The following is a 22,443-nucleotide window of genomic DNA, read 5'->3' as shown; positions in this document are numbered from 1 at the left end:
AAAGAGCATGTGGCAGGTGGGGGTGGAAGGCACCTGCAGGAGAAGGCCATGCTATTCCCACCTCCCCTACCCCAGCAACAGGATGGACAGGGCTACGTGTCTGTCCCACATGGCATACTCGGAAGGTGCCTGGTATTATTGGGAAAAGCCCCCACTCAGGAAGGCTGTCCCCCCCTAGAGTCACGAATACCCTCCCCTAAGGGTGCCCCACACAGAAAACAATGTCTGTGGGTGTTGGGGGAGGCAGAAAGAGGCCTGGCTAGGGTCACAGGGCGTCATCACCGCTCTTCCTCTGACTTCCTTCCTACTCGTATTGGGGATCCCGGGTTTGTAAACAAGCCCCCCCCCTCCCCACGGGAATGGGGGTCCTCAGGGGCCAGGCTGGCCACTGCCTACTCTTTGTGAGTCACAAACGGACCTTGGGTTATGCTGGGATTCCTTCCTGGCTAATGATTGCTCAGCGGCCAGGCTTTCCATTCACTCATCTCTTCCACCGAAGCAGACACAGACGAAGGAGTGGAGCCAGAGCCTGCCTTCTCCACTAACAGTGACGACAATGAGTAATAATAACAGTGGCAGCTGACACTGAAGGCCTCCACATCCGGCTTCGTGGCCCCCGAGTAAAGTTTACATTGAGGAAACAAGTTTATACAGGCAGTGATGAATTGCCCCAGGTCACAGGAGGCACACTGGGGCTGAGGAAGTGGACAGAGTCTCCCCTTGACCAAACCAGTCAGGCTCCTCTGAGTTGTTTTCCAATAGACCTCATTCTTGGGAATTTCCCTAAGAGCCCAATTTTAGCAAAAACCCTGCCTCGATATCCTTAATAGTGGATTACCCTCAACGTCTAACCAGATTCCTCATTTCTTCCCCCAGCCCCAGCCCCCAGTAACATCTGATTGCCCTGGCCTGCCCATTAGGTAGGTTTAGCCAGAATCTCCCTTACCCCTGATGTTTCCTTTTAGTAACTTCCAATCGATGACCGCCCCCCCCACCACCCCACACCCTGCTCCTTGTCTATAAATTCCCCCTTCCCTTGTTATAGTCAGAGTTGGGGGTCCATCTCTCTCCCCTGCTGCAAAACCCCCCTGCAGTGGTCCCTATACCTGTATCCCGCTGAATATTGTTCACCTTTCTGTTCTAATGAGGTTGTAATTTTTTTTCTTTTTAAATACAGTCCATGTCCTCTACTCCTGTCCCATCTTGTCCTACTGAAGGAAAAGCAAGGGAGATTATTTGCTGAGGAGCACCTCTCAAAGCACCTGTGAGGGGAAACGCAGACTGGGGCTAGATGGCGGAAAGGGGCAGAGAACAGCCAGAGTTTGGAGAAATGCCCCAAGCCAGCCCCCATAACACCACTTGCTGTCTTCTTCCCTGGGACAGGACAGGGTGCTCATCTGACACGTCCATGTGTCTGAGAGTGTTTGAGAGCACAGGTTATGTGCACAGAGGAATATTTTGTTTATATCTGGCAGTAATGTGGCAAAGGGTTTCCAAAGAGGTCTCAATACAATAAAAGAAGAGGACAAGTATCTGTTCTTTTCTCTCTTCCACTGAGACCCCCCAGTTACCCACCAGTGCTCAGAGGCTCTGGTTCAAATCTCACTGCCTCCTGGATTATTGGAAGGAGTCACCTATTGGAGAATTTGGATGATTTGAGTCAAAGGTTGGTGGAATCTGAGCCTCCTTTAGCCTTGTGTAATGGGCTGAAAAAAGGGGCCAGACACCCACCCTGTCTGCATCCTCAGATTGCCATTGGGCTCTGCAAGATGGGGGTCAGGGCTGGGTGTGGAGAAGGGATGCCCAGGCTGGAACAGATGCAAGCATGGAAAGGGAGAAGGGAGGGGTAGAAAGAGGAACACATTAGTTGTGAAGCAGCAGAGCAGAGCCCAAGCTGTGACTGTTGCCCAGTAATGCCAAAACATGTCAGTTTTCAAAGATGCCCAGCACCAGCATGCTCACAGAATAGCAAAATCTGGAAAACTTAGTGTCCATTAAGAGCAGAATGGCTCAACGATGTGGTTGATTCAATCCATGGGATCCTCCGTAAAGCCAAGAAGGTGAACGCAATCTATGTGGAAATACAGAGTTGGATCTCAAGGACACTGGGGGGTCAATGTCTCAAGGACACTGGGGGGCTGCAGAGTGGTGAATGTCTGCATTGGGCATGCGAGCCATTCCCAAGCATCACCCCAACTTTGCAGTGGGTGTAAGTATCGGTCAAGATGCGACGCATGCTGAGCTCATGGGGGTGACCCTGGTTGGGGAAGGTACCTGGCTCGTCAAAGATCCTTGGATAGGACCCTAAGAGTGGAACAACTGAAGAGCACTGGCTTTCATTTCTGCTTCTTCCACCCAGAAGCCTTTTGCCACCAAGACCCTACAACTGGCTCAATGGTGTGCCAGGCTCATGGGAAGCAAGGAGGAACCATCTCCTTCTCCCTTAGCATCTAAGTCGTAGGACTCAGGTCCAAGACATCCACTGAGTGCCCCTGGACTAGGAGCTGGCCTACACAGACTCTGCCCATTGAAAGAGGATTTCAACTACCTCCATTACAATCTCAGTCCGTACTTCCTCACTGATGAAGTTCTTTCCAGCTCATCTCTTAACTACGGCAAAAGAATTAGCAGGCAAAGCATCCCCTGAGAACTGAAGCTACCTCTCAAGTAATAAGGACTATCCTGATGTCAGCAAGACACGACATGACTGACCCCAAGACAATGCTTCACCTGACCATCACTGCCCACCTGCATACGCCCACCGACCTTTGTCCCACACTTATCTCATATGAACCTGGAAGCATTTTTGGCACGTTGGAGACAGTCTTTGGGATTCTAGTCCCGTCTTCCCAGTGTTGGCCTCTCTGAAATAAATTCCCTATTTCACCACCACTCCTCTCTGTGCCTTTGGATTTTATCAGCAGTGAGTGGCAAACCTGGTCTGTTTGGGACCCCCAGTTACATCTTCTGAGAGGGGCCAAGAATCCTGCTTTCCCTATGCTGGGCAAGGCTGCCCCACTGATCCCCCCAACATGCACCCCACACTTCAGTGGACTCACTGGAGTATTGCCCCAGGCTGGTCTTACTGCCTACCTTAGGAGAGTCCAGCCCCAGGTCCTGTCTGTAGGGTCAGCTGAAGCCTTGGACCTGCTCTCCTAGGAAGGTATGGGATGTGGCGCGGGGGTGGGGAGGTGCTTCATTAGTTTCCTTTCTCTGTGTCTTTGTGTGGGGGTAGTGTCTGCCCCCTGGCTGGGTGATGTCTGCTGGCAGGTAGGTGGTGGGGGGGGGGGGGGGGGGGGGCCAGGTATAAGGTGGTCAGAGGAGCATTTTTACTTTTAGATCTGGTCTCAAGGTATGGGGTGGGAGTGGGTCCCTGGAGACCCTGAGCCACTGAGTTCCCTAATAAGCTTCCAGGGTGGGGAAACAGGCAGCGTGAAAACTGTCCTGAGGACCTGGTAAAACAGAGGGAATCAGAGCCACTGCTCAGGGAGGACTTGCTGGTCTGAATGAATGCATGTGGGCCCTCCCCAATTACTCAGGGGAGACTCATCCTTCTCCTTCATTCCTACCGCTTAGTATTTCAGCACAAAAAGAATTTTACTTCTTGCCCTCAGGGAAGGGAGGTGGGGCTTCATGGAGAGCCCCTTTCTCCCACAGACACCTGGAACGCCCAGCCAGCCCACTCCTGCTGGAGGCTTTGTCGAAGGATCTGAGGGTCTGAAAGGAGTGGAACAGTCAGTGCCCACCTCCAGGGCAGGGCAGGGAGGAAACTGCTCAGCTGGGTCTGGTAAGATGCCCTGTAAGGAATGTGTGTATCAGGGTTTCCCCTGATGGGGCACAGAACTGCACAGGTGAGGCCGTGAGAAACACAAGGCAGGCGGCGCAGCTCCTGTCTGCCAAGAAGCACAAGGGCTGATGGTGGGCTTCCAGTGGCTAGGCAAGCTTCTGAAGGACCGAGGGCCTGCATGGTTTTCACTGAGGACCTGGGGTTCCCTTGCTTGTCCTGTATGGACACTTACTCTTAGCCCATCAGGGGGCTTCTATGCCAACTCTGGTGGGGGGGGGGGTGTGTGTGCTGTGTCTGCCCTGCTTAGGGATGCAGTTGCACCCCCTGGAAGCCGGGTCTAGAAGCCATAGAGAAGATGTCAGGTGGGTAGACTCCAGGATTTTTGTGCTTTTTCCAATTTGAGATGGTCTCTGAACTGCTAACTGCAGCCCACAGCACCGCCTCACCGTTTTGCCTTTGGACTTTGCTAACTAAGGGTATGGAGGAACTGAGGCCCCCGCTGCAAAACAAGTCAAACTGAACTTCCTGTGGGGGCAAGATGGGGCATAACAGGCACTCAAACAGAGAGAGGGGCAGGAATTCCCCCAACTACTCCCAACCTGTGGAGCCAGGCAACCTCAGTGTCCCAGAAGGTCAAATGGGGAAAGAAACTGGAGCATTTGGAGGAGGGTGTGGGCGGGTTCAGGGGCAGGTGTACGAAGCTGTGTCGGAGGTGGGGGGGGGGGGCACGCGGTGGTGGCAGAGGGACTCTGCAGGGGGCAGAGGAGGGCGGCAGCCTCACCTGGACTTGGCCCTTCCCCATGATCCTGTCTGTGCTCTCGCCGTCCTCCTTGGTGATCTTTGTTTTGTTGTAACACTTTTCATAGCAGAGAATCCTCAAGGTCTGGGAGCCTTCCAGCTCGATCTCAAACTCCTGTAGCCCCAAGAAAGGAAAGTCCCTTGTTAGCAGGTCCAATGACTTCCTTGCTGCCCCAAAAGGACCCATGACTTGAGACCCTGCTTACTTTAGTCCTGTGACAAAGACCCTCAGAAGCTACTTCCCTGTGAGCATCCCATTGTGGCTCAATCTGGATGCTTCTGGAAGCTCAGAATGCCTCTCACACTGAATCCAAACTCCCTAAGCTAGTATGTCAAAAGGCAGTCCCCATTCCCCCTGCATCAGAAGCTCATGGGTGCTGGTTATAAATGCAGATATTCTATGGACTTTGGGTGATAATGATGTCAGTGTAGGTTCATTGATTAGTTGGGGAGGCTGTGCATGTTTGGGGACAGTGGGCATATGGGAAATCTCTGTCCTTTCTGCTCTGGACCTAAAGCTGTGGACCTAAAGCTGCTCTATAAATTAAGTTTATTTGAAAGCGGGGAAGGAAATCGACCCATGGAGGTGATATAGGAGAGGAAAGAACCGTTCTTATAGGTTTTCGAGTTGTCTGCTGTGGGATGTGTGGTGTTGACTTTCTCCTCCATCACCACATGATGTCTTCAGTAAATTCTACATTTCACACCAGTGTTTTTGCAGGCACAGGTTCACGGTGGGGAAATGGAAGAGGGTGGGGGAAAAGAAAGGAGATATTTCTGAGCCTGCATGGGGGTGGGGAGGGTGTGTGTGTGCCAGGAATGTGTAACAGCCCTGATGATCCATATGCACACCCAGGGTGGCCACCAGGTGATGCTGGTCTGGAATCCTCCATGCCTGGGTTCCTTGAGCCCTCTACTGCTGGTGCCTCCAGAACCCCTCCCTCATTGCCCCTGTCAGGTCATGCTCATTTACTCTCTGCAAAGCCTTTGATGGATCCGTCTGGCTGTGATGCTCCCTTGTCACGGCAGCCATCACCCTTTCTGCACAGATGCCCAGAGCTATAATGATTGGGCAATCCTATGGGCTCCCTGTGCCCCAGTCCTACTAAGGCAGCAAATCTGATGATGAGAGTCATGGATGCCAAGAAAGGAGAGCTGGGTGCTGGCCCCATGGCTCTACCAGCCACATGACCCAAAGTGGACCAGACAGCCACTTGGTCTTAGCTTCTTCTTCTCCAAGGGAGCAGGTGGTTTGCTTTCCACCCACAGCCTCAAGCATGAGGCTTTCCTAGGCCACAGCTACTCCAGAAACTGGGAAATGGCATTCTCACAGATCTGGGGACTTCATCAATATTGGCTACTCTATAATCATTCCCACACTCCCAAAGGCTCAAGGTGAGATGGTGAGCAAGTTACACAACAGCTCTCCAAGGTGAAGGAGAACAGAGCAGCAAACTATACAAATCCAACACTCGGGACAGGCAAGTAGGGTCCCTACCCCAGCCCTCCCCCGGCAGAGCCCCAGGCTTCCAGAAACCAAGAGGGCTACAGGGCTCATTCCAACTTCCGAGGAAAAACAGTATGGAAATCTACCAAGTAAACTAAGCAATAACAAAGGCAGCACAAAAAACCCTTTTAAGTTTCTTTTCCAAAACCTTCTCCAGAAAAATAGGCTGTTTCTTTGTGATGGGGAGTGAAGGGGGTTGGATTCTCAGGAACACAGAGATAAAATCTCTTGGACTGGTCGCCCCCCCTCCTCCCAGGAGATTCCTGGAATGCTGGTGGAATGTGGGCAGCGGAGGCGGAGGCGGCTGCCTGCGAGGAAAGACATTAGGGAGCCCAGGGCGGGTAGGGTGGGGGCGGTGTTCAGACTCTCCCCATGGAAAAGATCCTGGCCTGCCAGCCAGGGCCAACATACAAGACTTGCCTGGAAGTAGTGCCTCACCTCATTCCAGTTGGGCTCAGCTGTGTCTCTGTAAACGCGAGTCTTGGCTTTATTCACAAAATAACCGAAGGAATCAACCTCCAGGGTACAGTACAGATCTGTGGGAGGGCAACAAAGGGAAGGTGATCGTACTTTTCCATATTACCCGAATTTTCTATCAGAAGCAGGGGCTACTTTTGTAGGGGCCCAAGGGCAGGCTGCCCCAAGATGGGCGGGCCACTGGGACAAGATCATTCTGAGCTGAGAGCAATCAAGACCATCTGGGCTCAAGAGAAATTTTGCCCTTCCTGTAACTGCACAGAAGAATCTAAACTGGGGGGTCTTTCCCAGAATAAGGGTTATTAGCAGAGATAAATCTAATCTGAGTGACCTACTGGTGAGGCAGGGCAAACATCTAGTTGCTAAATATCTGCTCTTCCTGTCGTCCTGTGAAGTGCATTCCTTTCCTCTGAAGCCCCAGACCTCTGCCCCCTTCTCCTAGGTTCAGGATGACATATATGCCTCATTTTGCCTGTCTTTGTGACTTCCATGTCTGTGTGGATTCCCAGCGTGTGTGCTATTAAGTTTAATCTTTTCCTGTTAGTTGGCCTTGAAGGGGACAGGAGTTCTTGCTCCTTGACACTTTCAAAATCAGAAAAAAAAAAAAGTCTTAAGTTTCTTTTCAAAATAACACAACACTGAAACCAATAACCAATATTGCACTGCACATTAACTAACTAGAATTTTAATAAAAATTTGGAAAAAATAAAGCAAAACACCAGTGGCCAGCATGGGCCCCAGCACCTCACGTGCAGATTCCGCCCCGTGGTACAGCTGAACCAGCACCTGTCAGAACGTGTGCTCACCTGGTCATTTGACAAATCCTGGCTAAAGCCTCTATGTGAGCAGAACCCTATGGGTGGTGACCTGGGCAGAGATGAACGTACCATCACCATCAGGAGGATGATGCACAGAGAAGGGTGGGGCTAGGGGAAGTGCCGACCACCTGCGCAGACCCTGCTGTAAGTTTACTAGGTCAACTGGGGCAAAGGGTGCTGCAGGCCAGGATGGGGCACCAAAAACAGCTCACTGCTGGGAGAATTGTGGGGTGCAGGGAGAGCGGAGGTAGGGAACAGGGAGGAGGCCACTCCCAGGGCCTGGATGAAGGGTGGGGCAGGTGGCCAGAGGTAATGAGGAAACTCCACGGACAGAGAATGTCATCTTACTGATATGGCCAGGGAACCAGATGGTGGTTTCTGTCCTAGCCACAGGGCAGAGAGGGTGGCACCTCTCACTGGGGCAGGGCATAAAATGAGAAACAAGTTTGGGAGCCCAAGTGATAGATTCAGTTTCGGGATGTGGAGCGTAGAGTGTGGGACACTGGGGACTCAGACAGAAAGTAATAGAGGGAGGCCAGGAGACAAGAGTGGGGACGGAGAGGCAGTTCCAGACATCAACTGCGCTGTTGATGGAAGGGCCCCTGGGCCTAGGAAGAGGGAGTGTATGCAGTGAGGGAGGAAGGCCTAGATGGAACCCTTGAAAACACCAGCATTTGTGTGAGAGGGGTGTGGAGCAGGTGCTCCCAGGGGAACAATTACACCTATGTGACAACCTAATGGAGGTAAAATCTGCACACTGTACAATCCATTTGCTGTAAGTTTGAGGATTTTTAGTAAATCAGCATTGCCACTGTTGCAGAACACTGCTGCCCCCCCCCCCCCCCCCCCCAAAGGCCCTTTGGAATCAACTTCAGGCAAATCTCCCATCCCCAGTCCCAGGAAACCCCTGCTAGGCTTTGTCTCCAAATTTTGCCTTAGAAATTTTACACATGTGGAATGATACAACATGTAATCTTTTGCACCTGGTGTCTTTTTTTGGGAATAATTCTTTTGAGGTTCATCCCTATCGTTGCCTGTATCAGTACTCCATTCCTTTTTATTGCAGAATGGCGCTCTGTCGCATGGATGAACGTGTTATGTTTATCAGGCACATCCAAGTCTTTATACAGACATGTTCTTATATCTCTGGAATAAATACTTAAAAGCAGGGCTGCTGGGTCACGTGGTACGGGTGTGTTTAACTTTTTAAGAAAGTGTGAAACTGTCTTCCAGGGTGGCCAAACCATTTCACATCCTCACCAGCGGAGTGTCTGAGGGTTCCCATTTCTCCATAACCCACCAACAGTCGTCACTGTGTACCTTTCTGGTCATCACCATCCTGGTGGGCATGAAGTGGAACCTCAATGTGGTTTTATTTATTTTTTTTTAATGTTGATTTTTTAGAAGGTGCAAGTGGGATAGGGGTGGAGACAGAGGATCTGAAGTGGGCTCTGTGCTGACAGCAGTGAGACTGATGTGGGGCTGGAACTCACAAACTGTGAGATCATGACCTGAGCCGAAGCTGGATGCTGAACCGACTGAGCCACCCAGGTGCCCCCTCACTGTGGTTTTAGTTTACATTTCCCTATGACCGTGAGCATCTTCCCATGTGCTTATTAGCTACTTGTATTTCTTTGGTGAAGTGTCTATTCAAATCTTTTGCTCATTTTATTTTATTTTTATTTTTTTTTAATGTTTATTTATTTTTGAGACAATGCGACAGACAGAGTGCAAGCAGTGGAGGGGCAGACAGAGACAGACACAGAATCTGAAGCGGGCTCTAGGCTCTGAGCTGTCAGCCCAGAGCCCGCCGGGGCTCGAACTCACGAACCGTGAGATCATGACCTGAGCTGATGTCGGATGCTTAATCGACTGAGCCACTCAGGCACCCCTATCTTTTGCTCATTTTAAAAAACTGGCTTGTCTCCTTAGCACTGAGGTCTAAGAGTTTTCTAATATGCTCTGAATACAAGTCCCATATCATGTATATATGGTTTGTAAATATTGTCTTCTATGCTGTGGCTTGTCAGGGATTTCTTGTTTAGTTTTGCAGCATCAGTGGGACAGGTCAATAGCACAGTGCCTGTCCTCTGTCCTCCTAAGAGGGACGATGAGGACTTGTTTGGAGTGCCATGCTGAGAGACACAGTATGTGCCACCCTGGACTGAAATGAAACCAGCCCTCACTGATCTGACAGCTTGCGTAGCTGAGAGGCGTTCCCCGCCTGGGAGGGGAAGGATGAAAAGGGTAACCAGTTAGCTGTCAGCAGCCAAATCTACTCTACTGGCTGGGGTCAAAGTGCTCCCTGCAGCCCTCCTTGCCTGGAACTCAGGCTGTATTTCCTGGCTACAGAAAACTCCAGTGCCTGCAATTACAAGACCCGCCTGCAGGGGGCAACTCACCAGCTCACACATCCCGTCCACAGACCAAAGAAGGCAACAGTCCACTCTGGGTATCAACCAGCACAGGACCTCACCCGGTTAAGGGCCAAAGGCGCCTGATGATATTCTGAGCCACGACCCTGGTTCCAGGGTCCACAGCCTCCAGCTTGGTGCCCTGTCACCTTCTTCCTCAAAGTAACCACTTACTTGAACTCTGCTTAAAGCCGCTGGCGGAGTGGACGATGACATTGAGAAATCCATAGAGCCCCGGAGATTCATCATCTGCGCAAGAGACCAAAGAGGTGAGCATCGTTCTCCTGAGGGAGGCAAATGACAGGCTGTGCTTCAAAATCAACCCTCAACGGGAGGGTTTGCCATTTGCTCAGCATGGGGCCAGGTGATGTCATGAGCCAGAAACATAACCATTGTAGCCTCTGTCTCAGGGGTCTTAGGATCTGAGTTGGGTTTACAACACAGGCAGACCAGGGACTGGGTTGAAACACAGTAAGGTTCCCAGGACAGGAGAGGGGAGGGGTAGGGTGTGTCATGTGACATGCATGTTGTCATGTGAGGAGTGGCATGTGACATGTGTTCGTGTGCACAAGCACATACCTATGAGTGGGAATGAGTGTACATAAGTGTGTGTGCAAGTGAATGCAAAACACAGCATGACCAAAGGTGTGGGTGGGAAGTGCCTGGCTGGGAGGACAGGGGAGCAGGACCAAACCCAAAGCACAGAGGATCCGAGATGCGTCATGTGACCAGGCACAAAGTCATGGGGACAGACCACCCCTGACCCATCCCATCTACCCCTGGGAGGGGCCAACAGACCCTATGCAGCACACACATTCTGTCAGGATGAAAACCATGGTCTCACAGACAGTGCTGGCAGCAAAAAGGGAAAGCAGCCCTTGTGAGGACAGCCCACCTTCTTTGTTGATGGTCAGTGGAATGCTGTGGACGGTCTGAAGTTTGACACACGAATTGGTCAACATCTGCAGCTCCACGGATGTTAGGGAGAAGCTTTTGAAACCTGAAGAAAGTGGAACCCAGGTGCATCAGCCAGCCAGTCAGCATAGCTCCTCAGACTCCAGGGACACCCAGAGCGCCTTCTCCAATGTGCCTGCACTGGACCTGCACCACACCCTGGTGAGGAGCTGTGATGGCCAGGAGGGGGCGATCTGCTCCCACGAGAGGAGCTGGTAAGTGGCCAAGCAAGGTGTGGCTTTGGCCCAGGCTGGGTTTGGCTGGTGGGGACGGGATTAGCATTATGCTTGCAAACCCATGAGCTGGCCAGGCAACTGTGAGTGGTGACCTGCAGAACCTTCCCGTGGGGTATCCCCCCACAGACACCCAGTACAACCCTGCCCTGCACTCTGCTAATGAGGGCTCCCCATCCCCACCCGGTGAGGAAAAGGGGTTTATTTCTGTTACGGTGCTGAGCAGAGAATAGACGCTGACATGCTGCAAATGGTTGGGGTCCCCTGGTTACAAAAGGAAACCCGGGACATGAGCATGGATGGGCAGGGCAGCAGGCACCGGCCATCAGAGCTGCCAGGAGTGCCTCGTCCTCCAGGACACAGGGGCACTGCGGGGGGTGGGGGTGGGGGGCACTGGCTCAGCACAGGCACGGATGATAAGCTTGGAGGGTAGGGAGCTCAGGACAGGGCAGAGGCATGTGGGGCTCCCAGCCCACCTGGGACACGGTGCTCAGCCTGGCTCTCTCTGCAGACACTCTCAGAACAGTGGGCACACAGAGTGCACATGGGAACCTCTTAACAAGACAGCTGAGGAATCCCAAACTATACAGCTGGGGGGCAGAGGAAGGAAACAGGACCTGTGGCAGAGTCTGTCTTCCCACCCTTGAAGACGGCCAGACAGAACCAGGGGCAGCTCTGAGCTTGGGAGAAGCAGGAAAGAACAGCTAAGAGAGGGAAGCACCCAGGGAATGGACTGCCCCAGACAGGAGCAAGCACCCTATCCTAAGAGTGGTCAAGTGCTGGCCCCTCAGATAGCAGAGAGGGGCCAGCACAGTGTGGCTGTTCAGGCTAGTCCAGCCAAGGGCTCCTTTGGCAATAGCACCTGCTGAGGGGACAGGCAAGAGTGCAGGGGGAGCCACAGGGAGCAGGCAGGTTCAGGAGGCAGGCAGGGCATTGGGGGAAGGCATGGGTGGGGGGGTGGTGGGAAGGAAGGGTTCATAGGGGAGGTCAGAAAGTGGGAGGGGGTGATGCACAGGGGATGTGGGGAAGGCCTTGGAAAGGGGGTACAGGGGGTAGGGCCCTGGCAGGAGCTCCTGACCAATTTATTTTCTGAATCAGAGCTCCCTGTAGCCTCTCACTTGGATAAGAGTGCCACTGCCCAGCTCCTCAGGAAGAAAGAAAAGGCTTGAAACCACAGGAGGAGATGAGCATCCAGGCCTGAAGTTCTAAGCCTCTACATGCGGATGCCACTTACACTTCTTCTGCTGCTCCCGGATGTTCTCTCTCCACTCAGCACGCTCATAGTCAGATGAGATGAGGAATGTGTAACTCTAGGGGGTGAGAAGGAGAATACACCCTGGTTACCTCCACTGCAGCTCAGGCACCCACATAGAGTCCTGCAGTGCACCCCTCCAAGGCACACCTTGGGGCCAGAGACTGGCTGGAGCCTGGTGGCTGAGTGTGCTCACGGCTTGGCTCATGCTTCTGGCACTCTCCACCCTTCCTGCCAGCTGGGCTTCAGGCCATAGCTCCTGTGCCCTGGGCAGCTCTGCCTCTGGCACCAGCCCCCCTGCCTGGACTGCCTGGGCCAGGGCATGACATGTTGTAGCTTAGGGGCCACAGAGAAGGTTAGCAGGTGGGATCTGCAGAAGCCGATGCCACTTTGACTGACCACCTGTGTCTAACACACGAGCCCTGAGCTGCGACCCAGAGACAAGGCTCCTGCAGAGCCCACCAGCTGCCTCTCCTAGCTGCACGCTGACAGCTATGTGTGATGCCCACAGCCCCAGAGGGAGAGGCCCGGGCTCCAGATGGCCCCAGGAGCCAGACTCAGGAGAGAAGGTACCTCGCAGGTTCACAAGGTCCCTGGACAGAATCCCCGTACGAAGAGCCCGGTCTGCACAGATCTGTGAACCCCCTGCCCTATTTGAACTTCTTGGAGACGCTGTTACCGCCCAGCTGTGGGGGTTGAGCCAGCTGTCAGTCAGTCTGGGGGGCTCCGGCCTAAAGCACCAGTCAGAGGGACACATGGGCCTGGGTGTGCTATACTGAACAAGTGTCTCTTGGCATGGGAACATTCTCCAGAAGAAGAGGGCTGCTGTTGTAGAGGCCACACAGGAGCCAGAGACCACAGCTGCCACACAGCTGGGTGGTGAGTCTCGGCCACAGCACAGTGAGATTCTAGACAGACAGGAGCCAGGGGCACTCACCTTGCCATTGCGGTTGTGCACCCTGAAGGCCATGCTGGGGGACATAAGCAGGAGCAGTGACTCTTGCTCTGAAAGCTTCTTCTTCAGCCTCTCGATGGCCTTGCTGCCCTTGTTTGCTCTCTGTGGGGAGAGGCCACATGATCACATTTCCATTCTGGGGGCCCCTTGTTACCTGTTCCTGCCTGGCCCAGTCCCACTGCCCCCGGTGCCTCCCTCAACCTGTTCGGTTTGTGGTGTAGTAGGCCAGCAGGTGGGTGAGGGTTGAGGAGACCCCTGTCCTGCTGAGCCCACCTCAGCCAGGCATCCCCGAGCTGAAGCCCAACCTTCTGGGGACCCACTTTGTCTGCGGCCACCGCATGGTACCTGCTCTGGCCGGGCCTAATCCTACACTTGAATGCCCCATCTTCACTGTTCCTCAAGTCTTGTAAACCTCTCCAGAAACAACTGGGGGCCGGCCTAGGGTGGGCTGGAGGGGCTGTTCCCCCACCTGGAACGCTGTCCCCATTAGGGCAGCTGAGCACCCCTCCCACCCCCTATGCAGGATGGCTCCAAGCTTGACGGCGGGCTCACAGGGGTCCCAGCAGGCCCCAGGCTCAGGAGTGGGTCAGATACTTGTGTGCAAGGGGCTGCTGCCACTCAAGCTGCAGAGCCCAGCCTTGCTCCTTTCCAGCTGGTCTCACCTTCTCTCTCTGGATATCATTCTTGATCTGGGATATCTTGATCTTCATGGCATCCAACTCCTCGTCCAGCACCAGGGGGATGTTGGGAGCCGCCTCCGACTCATCCACTGTCTGGAAGCTGAGATCCGTGAGCGGGATGTACCATTTGCAGTCATACTGCTGGGTTTTGCTGAGTGAGGAAACCACACATTAACACTCTGCTTTCCTTCGCTAACGTCTCTGTTTTCAAGAGCCGGGAAACCCCAAGTTTGGGGCTTGTGCAGTTTACCTGAACTTAAAACCTAGCTTGTGGTCCATGTAGCAAGCTGGCATAAGGCCATCGGCAGACACTGGTGACCCTGGGAATGGGCACTCTGCACATGTGACTTAGGCCAGGTCCACCTTATCCTGGGCTGATGGTGGCGGCTCCCTGGCTCCCTGACGTGGAAGCATATCGGGGAATCCACTGGAAGGACAGGACTGCAGACACCCACAGAGCTGTAGAGTTTGAGGGGCTACAGACCTACCAGGGGTAATCCTCTGCCTTGACAGAAGGGGAAACTGAGGCTCTCTTCTGAGGTGACTGATTTAAATCTGCTCAGAACGGGGGAAAGAGCCTAGCTCTGGTCTTTCCCAACATAACCTTCTTTCCTCCATTCCAGCTGGTGCAACCTGGGTCATCTGAGTCCCAGGAAGAGGTGTGTGTGTGTGTGTGGTGGGGGAGCACCTGCAGCCTAGGCTGAGAACAATTTAGAAGCTCTCACAGGTATGGGGAGACAAAATACAGTGATGGTCCAGTGATACCGGCCCCACTCTGCCAGCCTGTACTAGACCCTGCAGCTCCCTGTCCTGCCACTTACTCTTCCTGGGTCATGACATGACAGTTGCCCAACATAGGTCCCCCTTTTTTTCTTTTAATGTTTACTTATTTTTGAGAGAGAGCTAGAGACAGAGCACAAGTGGGGGAGAGGCAGAGAGAGAGGGAGACACAGAATCTGAAGCAGGCTCCAGGCTCTGAGCTGTCAGCACAGAGCCCGACGTAGTGCTGGAACTCACAAACCTTGAGATCATGACCTGAGCCAAAGTTGGACGCTTAACCAACTGAGCCACCCAGGCACCCCGATCCCCCTTTTATCTATAGGAGGCAATAGGCTGGTCACTGATCCTGAACTAGACTGTCTCCAGGTTGTTAATGATGACCTTTAACCCTGAGCCTGGCATCATGGCCAGTTGGAAACAATGTAACTTAAAGAGTATATCCTGACCACATAGTTACAGAACTCTTTGGGCTCATGTCACAAGAGAAAAACAAAAGCCAGGTTTCGTCCATCTGTGAAACCCACCCTGTCCCCCCGACCCCAAGACCCTTCCCACCCGGCAGGATGGGCGCCATGTAGTCACTCACCCTCCACTCTGCTTCTTCAGCTTGGTGCAGAGGAGCAGGTCGGTGAACAGGAAGACGTGGCGCAGCTTGCGGGCCCCCTCCACCAGCTCCACCATGAAGCTGTCCTTCAGCAGCTGCCGGTGCTATAGGGGGGGCAGGGGGATGGTGCGGGCTCGAGTTAGGGCAGTGGGCCAGCAGGGGGGCAGGCCCTCACACCCTCAGCCTCCTACTTTCAGGCCCACTCTCCAGTGCTCCCTCTGTCTCAGCAAACACACACTACACTTTCCTCTTTGTTCAGTAAAGTTTCTTGAGTGCTTGGCCTGTTGAGGAGGGTGAGTGGATAGAGTACCAGCCATTGGCTTGGAGGCTGGGGAGGGGGAACACTATAGCTACGTTGATGGCCTGCAGAGAAAATGATGGCAGGAAAAACCCGTGGGCAGGGCGGTCCATGCCTCTCCGAGACAGCAACTGGAGACCCAGAATGGGCAATAGGCCAGCCATGTGAAGGACATTCTTGTAGAGGGACCATAATAGCCCAGGCCTGTGGCTAGAAGAGCTTGGTGCTCCAGGCATGGGTGGGGCAGCCTGGTGAGTGGAGAGGAGGTGGGCCCAGAACACTTTAAGGGGGCAGCCCCGACAATCATGGTAGAGGCTGAACTTAGTTTTCCGTTTTTGTTTTTTAAAGTTTATTTATTTATTTTGAGAGAGAGAGAAGGTGCGAGTAGGGGAGGAACAGAGAGGAGAGAGCGAGAATCTCAAGGAGGCTCCATGCTACCAGTGTGGAGCCCGATGCAGGGCTCGAACCCACAAACTATGAGATCATGACCTGAGCTGACCTGAGCTGAAGTCAGACACTTAACCAACGGAGGCACCCAGGTGCCCCTGGACTTAATTCGAGGGCAACAGGAAGCTGAGTAGTGTGCCTACAGATGGGACTCCATGCTCTAATCTTTCTAAGGTCAGTGCCCACTGACAGGCAGAAGCCCACATAGGATGCCTGGATTCCGACAGCCTGAGTCTGAGATGACCTTCCCAAGGCCCACTGGACCTAGACCTAGAAGGGGGATGCGAGGCACTAGCCCACCAGCAAGCTACACGCCTCTGCACCCGGGTACTTCATCTGAAAGACCAGAACATTCCCACTGGGTCACACAGCTCCAGGGGTGGCTGAATGACGTGAATGGCACACCAAGGTAAGTCAGTAATTCATCTGAAAAACAGTGCCCAGAACCTCATGTGGGTCAATGCTGTACCATGCCAAGGACACAAAGACAGGACGAGAGGCTGACGTGGTGAGCCTTTCCTTTCCCCGTGCACATTCCAAGTATGCTGTGCAAGCAAGTACATGGCCTGATTATTGGATGGGATCCCCAGAACACCCTGTGGGCAGGTCCTTAGGCCCATTTCACAGGTGAGAAATGGGAGCCTCAGATAGGTTTACCACCTGTCCCAGGCAGCACAGTGAGCGAGCAAGCAGCAACGCTGAGCAGTCTCTGTCCTTGGGAACTCACAAACCCAGGGGAGAGAGACCAGGTGCTTAGAGGCAACCCAGCCAGCCTGGCTCCAGGGAAGGCCCCCCAGAGAGGGTGACTCTCCACTTCTCACTGTGATGGCCAGGGAAGGGTCTGGAGGATCAGGTACATATATAAGAGTGGGCAAAGACCCATAGCATCTCCCCAGCAAGAGGCATCTCCAACGCCCCGTGAACTTGGCAGGCCCACACGCCTGGCTCCGCTGCGACCTGCAGCCTCAGAGTTGTCTCGGGGAGTATCTGCCTCCCTGAACTTTCCCATACTCTCTGCGAGAGCTGGAGCCAGCAGGGCTGCCCAGAAGCAAGTATAGCTTGGGCTGGGCCCCAACACTCCCAGGTGCAAAGGCCACACGTCATTGTCGCATTCAGCTTGGCTCACAATGGCCAGCTGGGTCCTGGCTACAGAGAGCAAATGATTTAAATGGGAGAGCATGAGTGGAAGGGCTGGAAGGCTGCCTGTGTGCGAAGGCCATGACTCATTGTCACTCACCCTGTGCCTGCCTGCCATGGGCAGACAGCCCACCTGGCATTGACACCCACAGGAAGCAAAAAAGTGTGCACCTGGAGAAATGTCCACACAGGGCTGGAGACCCTGGGGTAAACCTGACTGCTGGGTCCTCACTGGGGAGCAGGTCTGAGACGGGTCCTGGGACCCTGAAGTCCCAGAGGAATGAGTGGACACATGCCCCCTCAGCAGGGACAGGACAGAGGGTCTTCCAGCCCAGAGGGCAGGGACCAAGGGACCTTCTGTGATGAAACATGGATCCTTTCTCCATACAGAGGGGCTGAGCTTCTGGCCACCACCAGCAGAGGGCCCCCTACGTCCAGCTCAGAAGTAGACTCCTCCCCTCTGTCAACAGGTCAGAAATGCCCAGAATCCAGGCAGTGACCACCCTCCACACACCAGCTGGCCCACCTTTTCTCCCTGCGAGGTCCTGTTGCTCACACATTCAGCTGAAGTGTCACATTCATCCTCCACAGGATCATTGAGTGTCACCCTGGTGCTTGTGGCAGCCCACACACCTGCCTTGCTGTGTTGAGAGGACATATGGTTGGCTGACTGTGGGGAGCACACAGGTGCCCCGAGGGCTCAGACTGCAGCCCTGGGAGGCTCTGATGGGCTGACCCTGTTCTGATACTGTGACAGTCGCCAGGCCCCTCCCCATGAACGCTTGCCTGTGCAAACCCTCATCTTTCTATGAGAAATCCCAAAGCTGAGGGCACCCTGACACTTCCCTCGAAGCATCCCAGTCCAAACCCTGCTCTGGGCCACACTCTGTCTCCAAGGGCCATGCAGAGCATGTGAATCATGCATGTCACCTGCCAGACCCTGGCAGCATGGGTGGTGAACAGCAGCAGCTCTTCAGAGTAAGGCTCATTCACTGTGAGTTTTCCCTGTCATGTCACAGTTGGCCTCCCTCGCGAGGAGGCACAGGGCCTTGCTTCTGAACCCCAGTCCACCCTGGGTCTTGCAGCATGCCCAAACAGAAAATACCCAGCCAATGGGCAGGAGGGGGTTCCCAGCCCCAAGAAAACAGGCCCCCAATTACCATGCTGGCAGATCCACAAAGGGAGTCTGGACCCTGGCACAGAGACCAGAGCCAAGGGAACAGGAGGGCAGCAGACTGATGGAGTGTGAGGGAGATGGGGGCTGGACCTGAGGCACAGACTCTTAAGGCTGGTAGTCCCATCCTGATGCACAGTCTAGAGCCCTGACCCCTGGGTAGATGCCACATCTTGACTATGGAGGTCAGCCAGCCTGGGCCTGGGATCAGCCCTACTCAGAGCCCAGCTCCAAGCCATACGCTGAGGAAGGATCCTGCTGCTGAAATAGGCCCATGAAGAAACAGCAACAAATCCCCATCTGCACCCACCCAATTTCAGGAAAGAGAGAGGCCAAGGGTAGATGATCATGGAGGAGGACAGAAATGAAAGGAGGGATGGACAAGCTGCAGGTCCAACAGCGAGCTTGTGAGGGGATGCTCGGCCCTTTGATCGAGGCATCTGAGAGGCTGCTGGACCCTATGGCCATCACTTGGGTCTCTTCTCAGAACCCTGGCTTCTGCAGGGACACCCTGACAGCCCACATGGGACCAGTGTAGAGCCGGGAGGCCTGTGCCTGCCCAGGAGACAGCCCTCTCAAAAATGATCATGAGCCCTAACCCCAGGCCCTCAGAACCAGTACGACTTCCAGTCTGGCCCACCTGTCAGGTCCTCCAGGGGCCACAGGCAGGGCCACAGCCTGGGCTGCACCTGGGTCACAGTCCCATAGCACTGTGGGCTGTGGTCTAAAGATGGTGTGACGTCAAGTGGCTGGTAAGGACTGTCCCTTTGACTCAGCATCTCATGCAGAGCAAACACGCCTGGGTAGAGCTGTAGGGAGAGAGCTAGAACCCGCTGGACCCCAGGACAGGGTAGCATGATGCTTCTTGAGGTCTGAGGGACAGTGACTCAGAAGAGCCAGCTTGCTGGGGCCATAGGAATGTGTGTGAAAGAGAATCCATGTGTCTCTGTGTCTCTTTGTGTGCATCCCCAAGCAGGCAGGCATGTTTGTGTGTGTGTGTGTGCGTGCGTCCCTGTTGGTGTGTGTCCAACTAATCTCTTTGTGTGTCCCATATATATGTCTCTGTGTGTCCCCTGTGTGTATCCCTGTGTATGTGACCACATGTGTGGGTCATGTTCCTGTGTTTCTGTATGTCCTTCTGTAAGTTTCCATGCCCCTGTGTGCCCCAACCTATGTGTCCATGTGTATGTGTCCCCCATATATGTCTGTGTGTGTGTTTGTGTTCCTGTGGATATCACAATGTGTGTCCCCTCGTGTGCATGTCTTTGTGTGCACTCTGGGGCACCGTAGTGGTGGCAGGAGGGAAGGCACTCCCCTTGGGAGTGGGGAACACCTGCTCGAAGGGACAGCATTGCCTCCTTGAAAAACTAACATCACCCCGCCAGGGAGTGAGGTGTCTGCAGCCGCTGCTGTGCACCTTCACTGCCTGTGGCCCATCCTCTTCTCTCTGCAGGGATAATGCTGGCTCAGCCACTTCAGTTTTCTGAGCCTCAGTTTCCTTAAACATAAGAAGGGATGCAAATACCTGCCTGGTGGCATTTTTTAGAGGATTAAATGGGCCCCACAGGGGGCTATTGGTACTATAAGCCAAGTCCTCTGTAGGTACAGGCCTTGTGTTGAGAGATGCCCTATTGTCGTCGGGCCTCCCACAGTTGATGAAGACTCTGAGTGGGGAAGGTACCACCACCCCCATTTCTACAGACAAGGAAACTGAGGATAGTGAGGTTACATCCTGTGTCCGCAGTCTTCTGAGGACGGGCCCCTCCTTCCCCAGGGGTCTTCCCCTAGGCTGGCCGGCCTCCTCCAGCTGTCATCTGGGCAACATTGGCCCTCACCCCTAGACAGAGCCCATTCAGGGAAGACCCATCTGGAAGAAGTGCATTGTTATGGACTGATGTTTGTGTCTACTCCAAAATTCATATGTTGATGCCCTAACCCTTAATGTGACAGTATCCAGAGGCAGGGCCTTTGGGGTGATTAGGTTTAGGTGAGCCCATGAAAGTGGGAGCCTGTGATGAGACTGGTGTCCTTATACGAAAAAGAAGACAGAGATCTCTCCATGTGCCATCTCCAAGCTGGGAGCCATCTCCAAGCTGGGAAATAGGCTCTTACCAGATCCCGAGCACACACCTTGACCTTGGGACTCCCAGCCTCTAGAACTGTGAGAAATGAACATCTGTTGTTTAAGCCCCTAGTTGATGGTATTTTGTCATAGCAGCTGAGCAGACTCAGACACAAGGTTCTGAGAAGAAGAAGCTAGAGCCCAAGGTTCCATGGAGGGGGTACTGGGAAGTTTCCTCAGGTACAGGAACTGGAGTTTAGTGATAAACCTGTAGGGCCTTGCCAGGTGAGACCAAGAAGGGTTGCCAAGGAGGGCACAGGTGGGGGCAGAGAGAAGAAGGAAGATGGTCAAGGCAAGGACCAATGAGGCATCAGTTGCTGGCTGAGGATGCCTGGTTTGGCTCCAAGCAGGGCCGGATTTAGCATGTTTGGCCCTGGAGGAGGCCAGGGGCCCGAACCTCCATTCCCATGCCCCCAGAGCAAGACCTGAACCTGGGGATAGCTGGCTGCATGCCAGCGACCCAGCTGACATTGCCCATCAGAGCAGCCCTGGCTGTGGGGTAACTCAGTGGGGTGTGGAGGTTCAGAAGGTGGAAGAAAAAGTGTCCCCAAAACAACATACCCGGCAGCTGAGTGTGTGCTGAGGGTCCTGCCTGACCCTCCTGCCCTCAAACCTGTTCAAGGGCTCTCAGTACCTCCCTGCAGAACACGCCTCCACTCCCTGGTCCCTGAGAAAGCCTCTTGTTTCCCATGCCCTGGAGAGACACCTCATAAGACAACTGATCGGGGAGGATGAAATCAGAGCATGACACAGCCCGGAAAGGACAGGAACCTGCTGGGTGGAGAGCAGGGTGAGCCTGGGAAGCACACTGCTGATTCATAGCAGTAATGTTCACTGAGCACTTGTTGGGTGCTGGGACCTGTGCAGAGAGCGCTTCATAAAACATCTCCTTTCACTTGGCAGGACTGTCCCAGGCAGCAGGTTCTAGCTCCACCACTTGTTGGAGAAGGAAAGGCTCAGAGAGGTAAGTAACATGCCCAAGTTCCTAGAAGAATCCAAACCTGGGCCTGGACAGGTTGACAATCCAAGCTCCATTTACAAATATTTATGAAGGGTTGAGAAAAGACCCAGACATGGAGCACTGGCTTTGCCCTTATGGGGCTCCTATGTTGTGGACATCCTTTGAAACTGTGGACAGCACATGGTCTAGGCTCACCCCAATCCCACAGCTGAGCAAACTGTTGCTCAGAGGTGAGTGGTATTGCTGAGGTCACATGCCATGTCTGATGGCGCTGGAACCCCAATCCCTATGCTGTCTTCACCCCCACCCCCTTCCCACAGCATCTCTTACAAACTCTGCCAACAGGGTCTGGAGTCTCCAATTCTCTAATCCTCAAGCAAGAGCCCTCTCTTCTCCTCTGCCTGAGCCTCACCACCTCTCGTCCTCAGCCTGCACCAGTGACATTTCCTCAGCGGCTCCTATTCGGCCTGCCCACCTGCCTTCTTCCATGAGGGGCATTTGGGAATCTGGATAGAGAATGGTTCCAAGAAGTGGCTGGCTGTTGGGAAACAAAACACCCACACGAAATCATCCCGTTTGTGTCCCAGCCTGAGTTGGGGATGCCGGGCAGCACAGGGTGCAGTGCTAAGAACAGGCAGGCAGCTACATGGGGAAATCACTTGGCAGTGTAAAGTTAATTCAGCTAAATAAATGAGCACCCACCCACTAGCCCATAGGACCCAGGCCTGGGAAGAAAAGTGCCAGCAGGATCCCTTGGTCCTGACTGGTTCCTGGGAGACTGAGAAGGGTATCCTCCTGGGATATGCTTGCTGCTCACAGCCCCTGGGGTGCCAGGGGTGAGAGCATGCAGGCTGGTGACAGCATGTTCCAGCCACAGTTTAGTGTCAAGGAGACACCTGTAATGCTGCCCAAAGTCACTCTTCCTCAAAGAACACAGCCCTGGAGCTGTGGGGACTGGCTGAAAAGGATGATGAGATCATAGAAGCCATAGCAGGGGCTGGGGCTGTTGGCTCTGCTCAGGGCTCACACTGGGGCATCTCCACAA

The 22,443-nt window shown here is 53.8% G+C and overlaps 1 protein-coding gene across 1 annotated transcript in view; it reads right to left on the bottom strand.

Moving 5' to 3' along the window:
• Positions 1–22,443, bottom strand: part of BCR (BCR activator of RhoGEF and GTPase) — a 128,221-nt gene that overhangs the window by 15,190 nt on the left and 90,588 nt on the right. Inside the window, exons 9-16 of the mRNA XM_049619112.1 lie at positions 15,242–15,363; positions 13,858–14,026; positions 13,178–13,297; positions 12,223–12,298; positions 10,697–10,801; positions 9,976–10,050; positions 6,531–6,628; positions 4,569–4,700 (exon numbers count right to left, since the gene is read on the bottom strand). Coding sequence (XP_049475069.1) covers positions 4,569–4,700; positions 6,531–6,628; positions 9,976–10,050; positions 10,697–10,801; positions 12,223–12,298; positions 13,178–13,297; positions 13,858–14,026; positions 15,242–15,363 — 897 coding nt within the window. The remainder of the gene's footprint in view (positions 1–4,568; positions 4,701–6,530; positions 6,629–9,975; positions 10,051–10,696; positions 10,802–12,222; positions 12,299–13,177; positions 13,298–13,857; positions 14,027–15,241; positions 15,364–22,443) is intronic.

Source organism: Panthera uncia (assembly GCF_023721935.1).
Source record: "Panthera uncia isolate 11264 chromosome D3 unlocalized genomic scaffold, Puncia_PCG_1.0 HiC_scaffold_8, whole genome shotgun sequence".
Classification (NCBI taxonomy): domain Eukaryota; kingdom Metazoa; phylum Chordata; class Mammalia; order Carnivora; family Felidae; genus Panthera; species Panthera uncia.
This window is presented reverse-complemented; position numbering and strand designations above follow the sequence as displayed.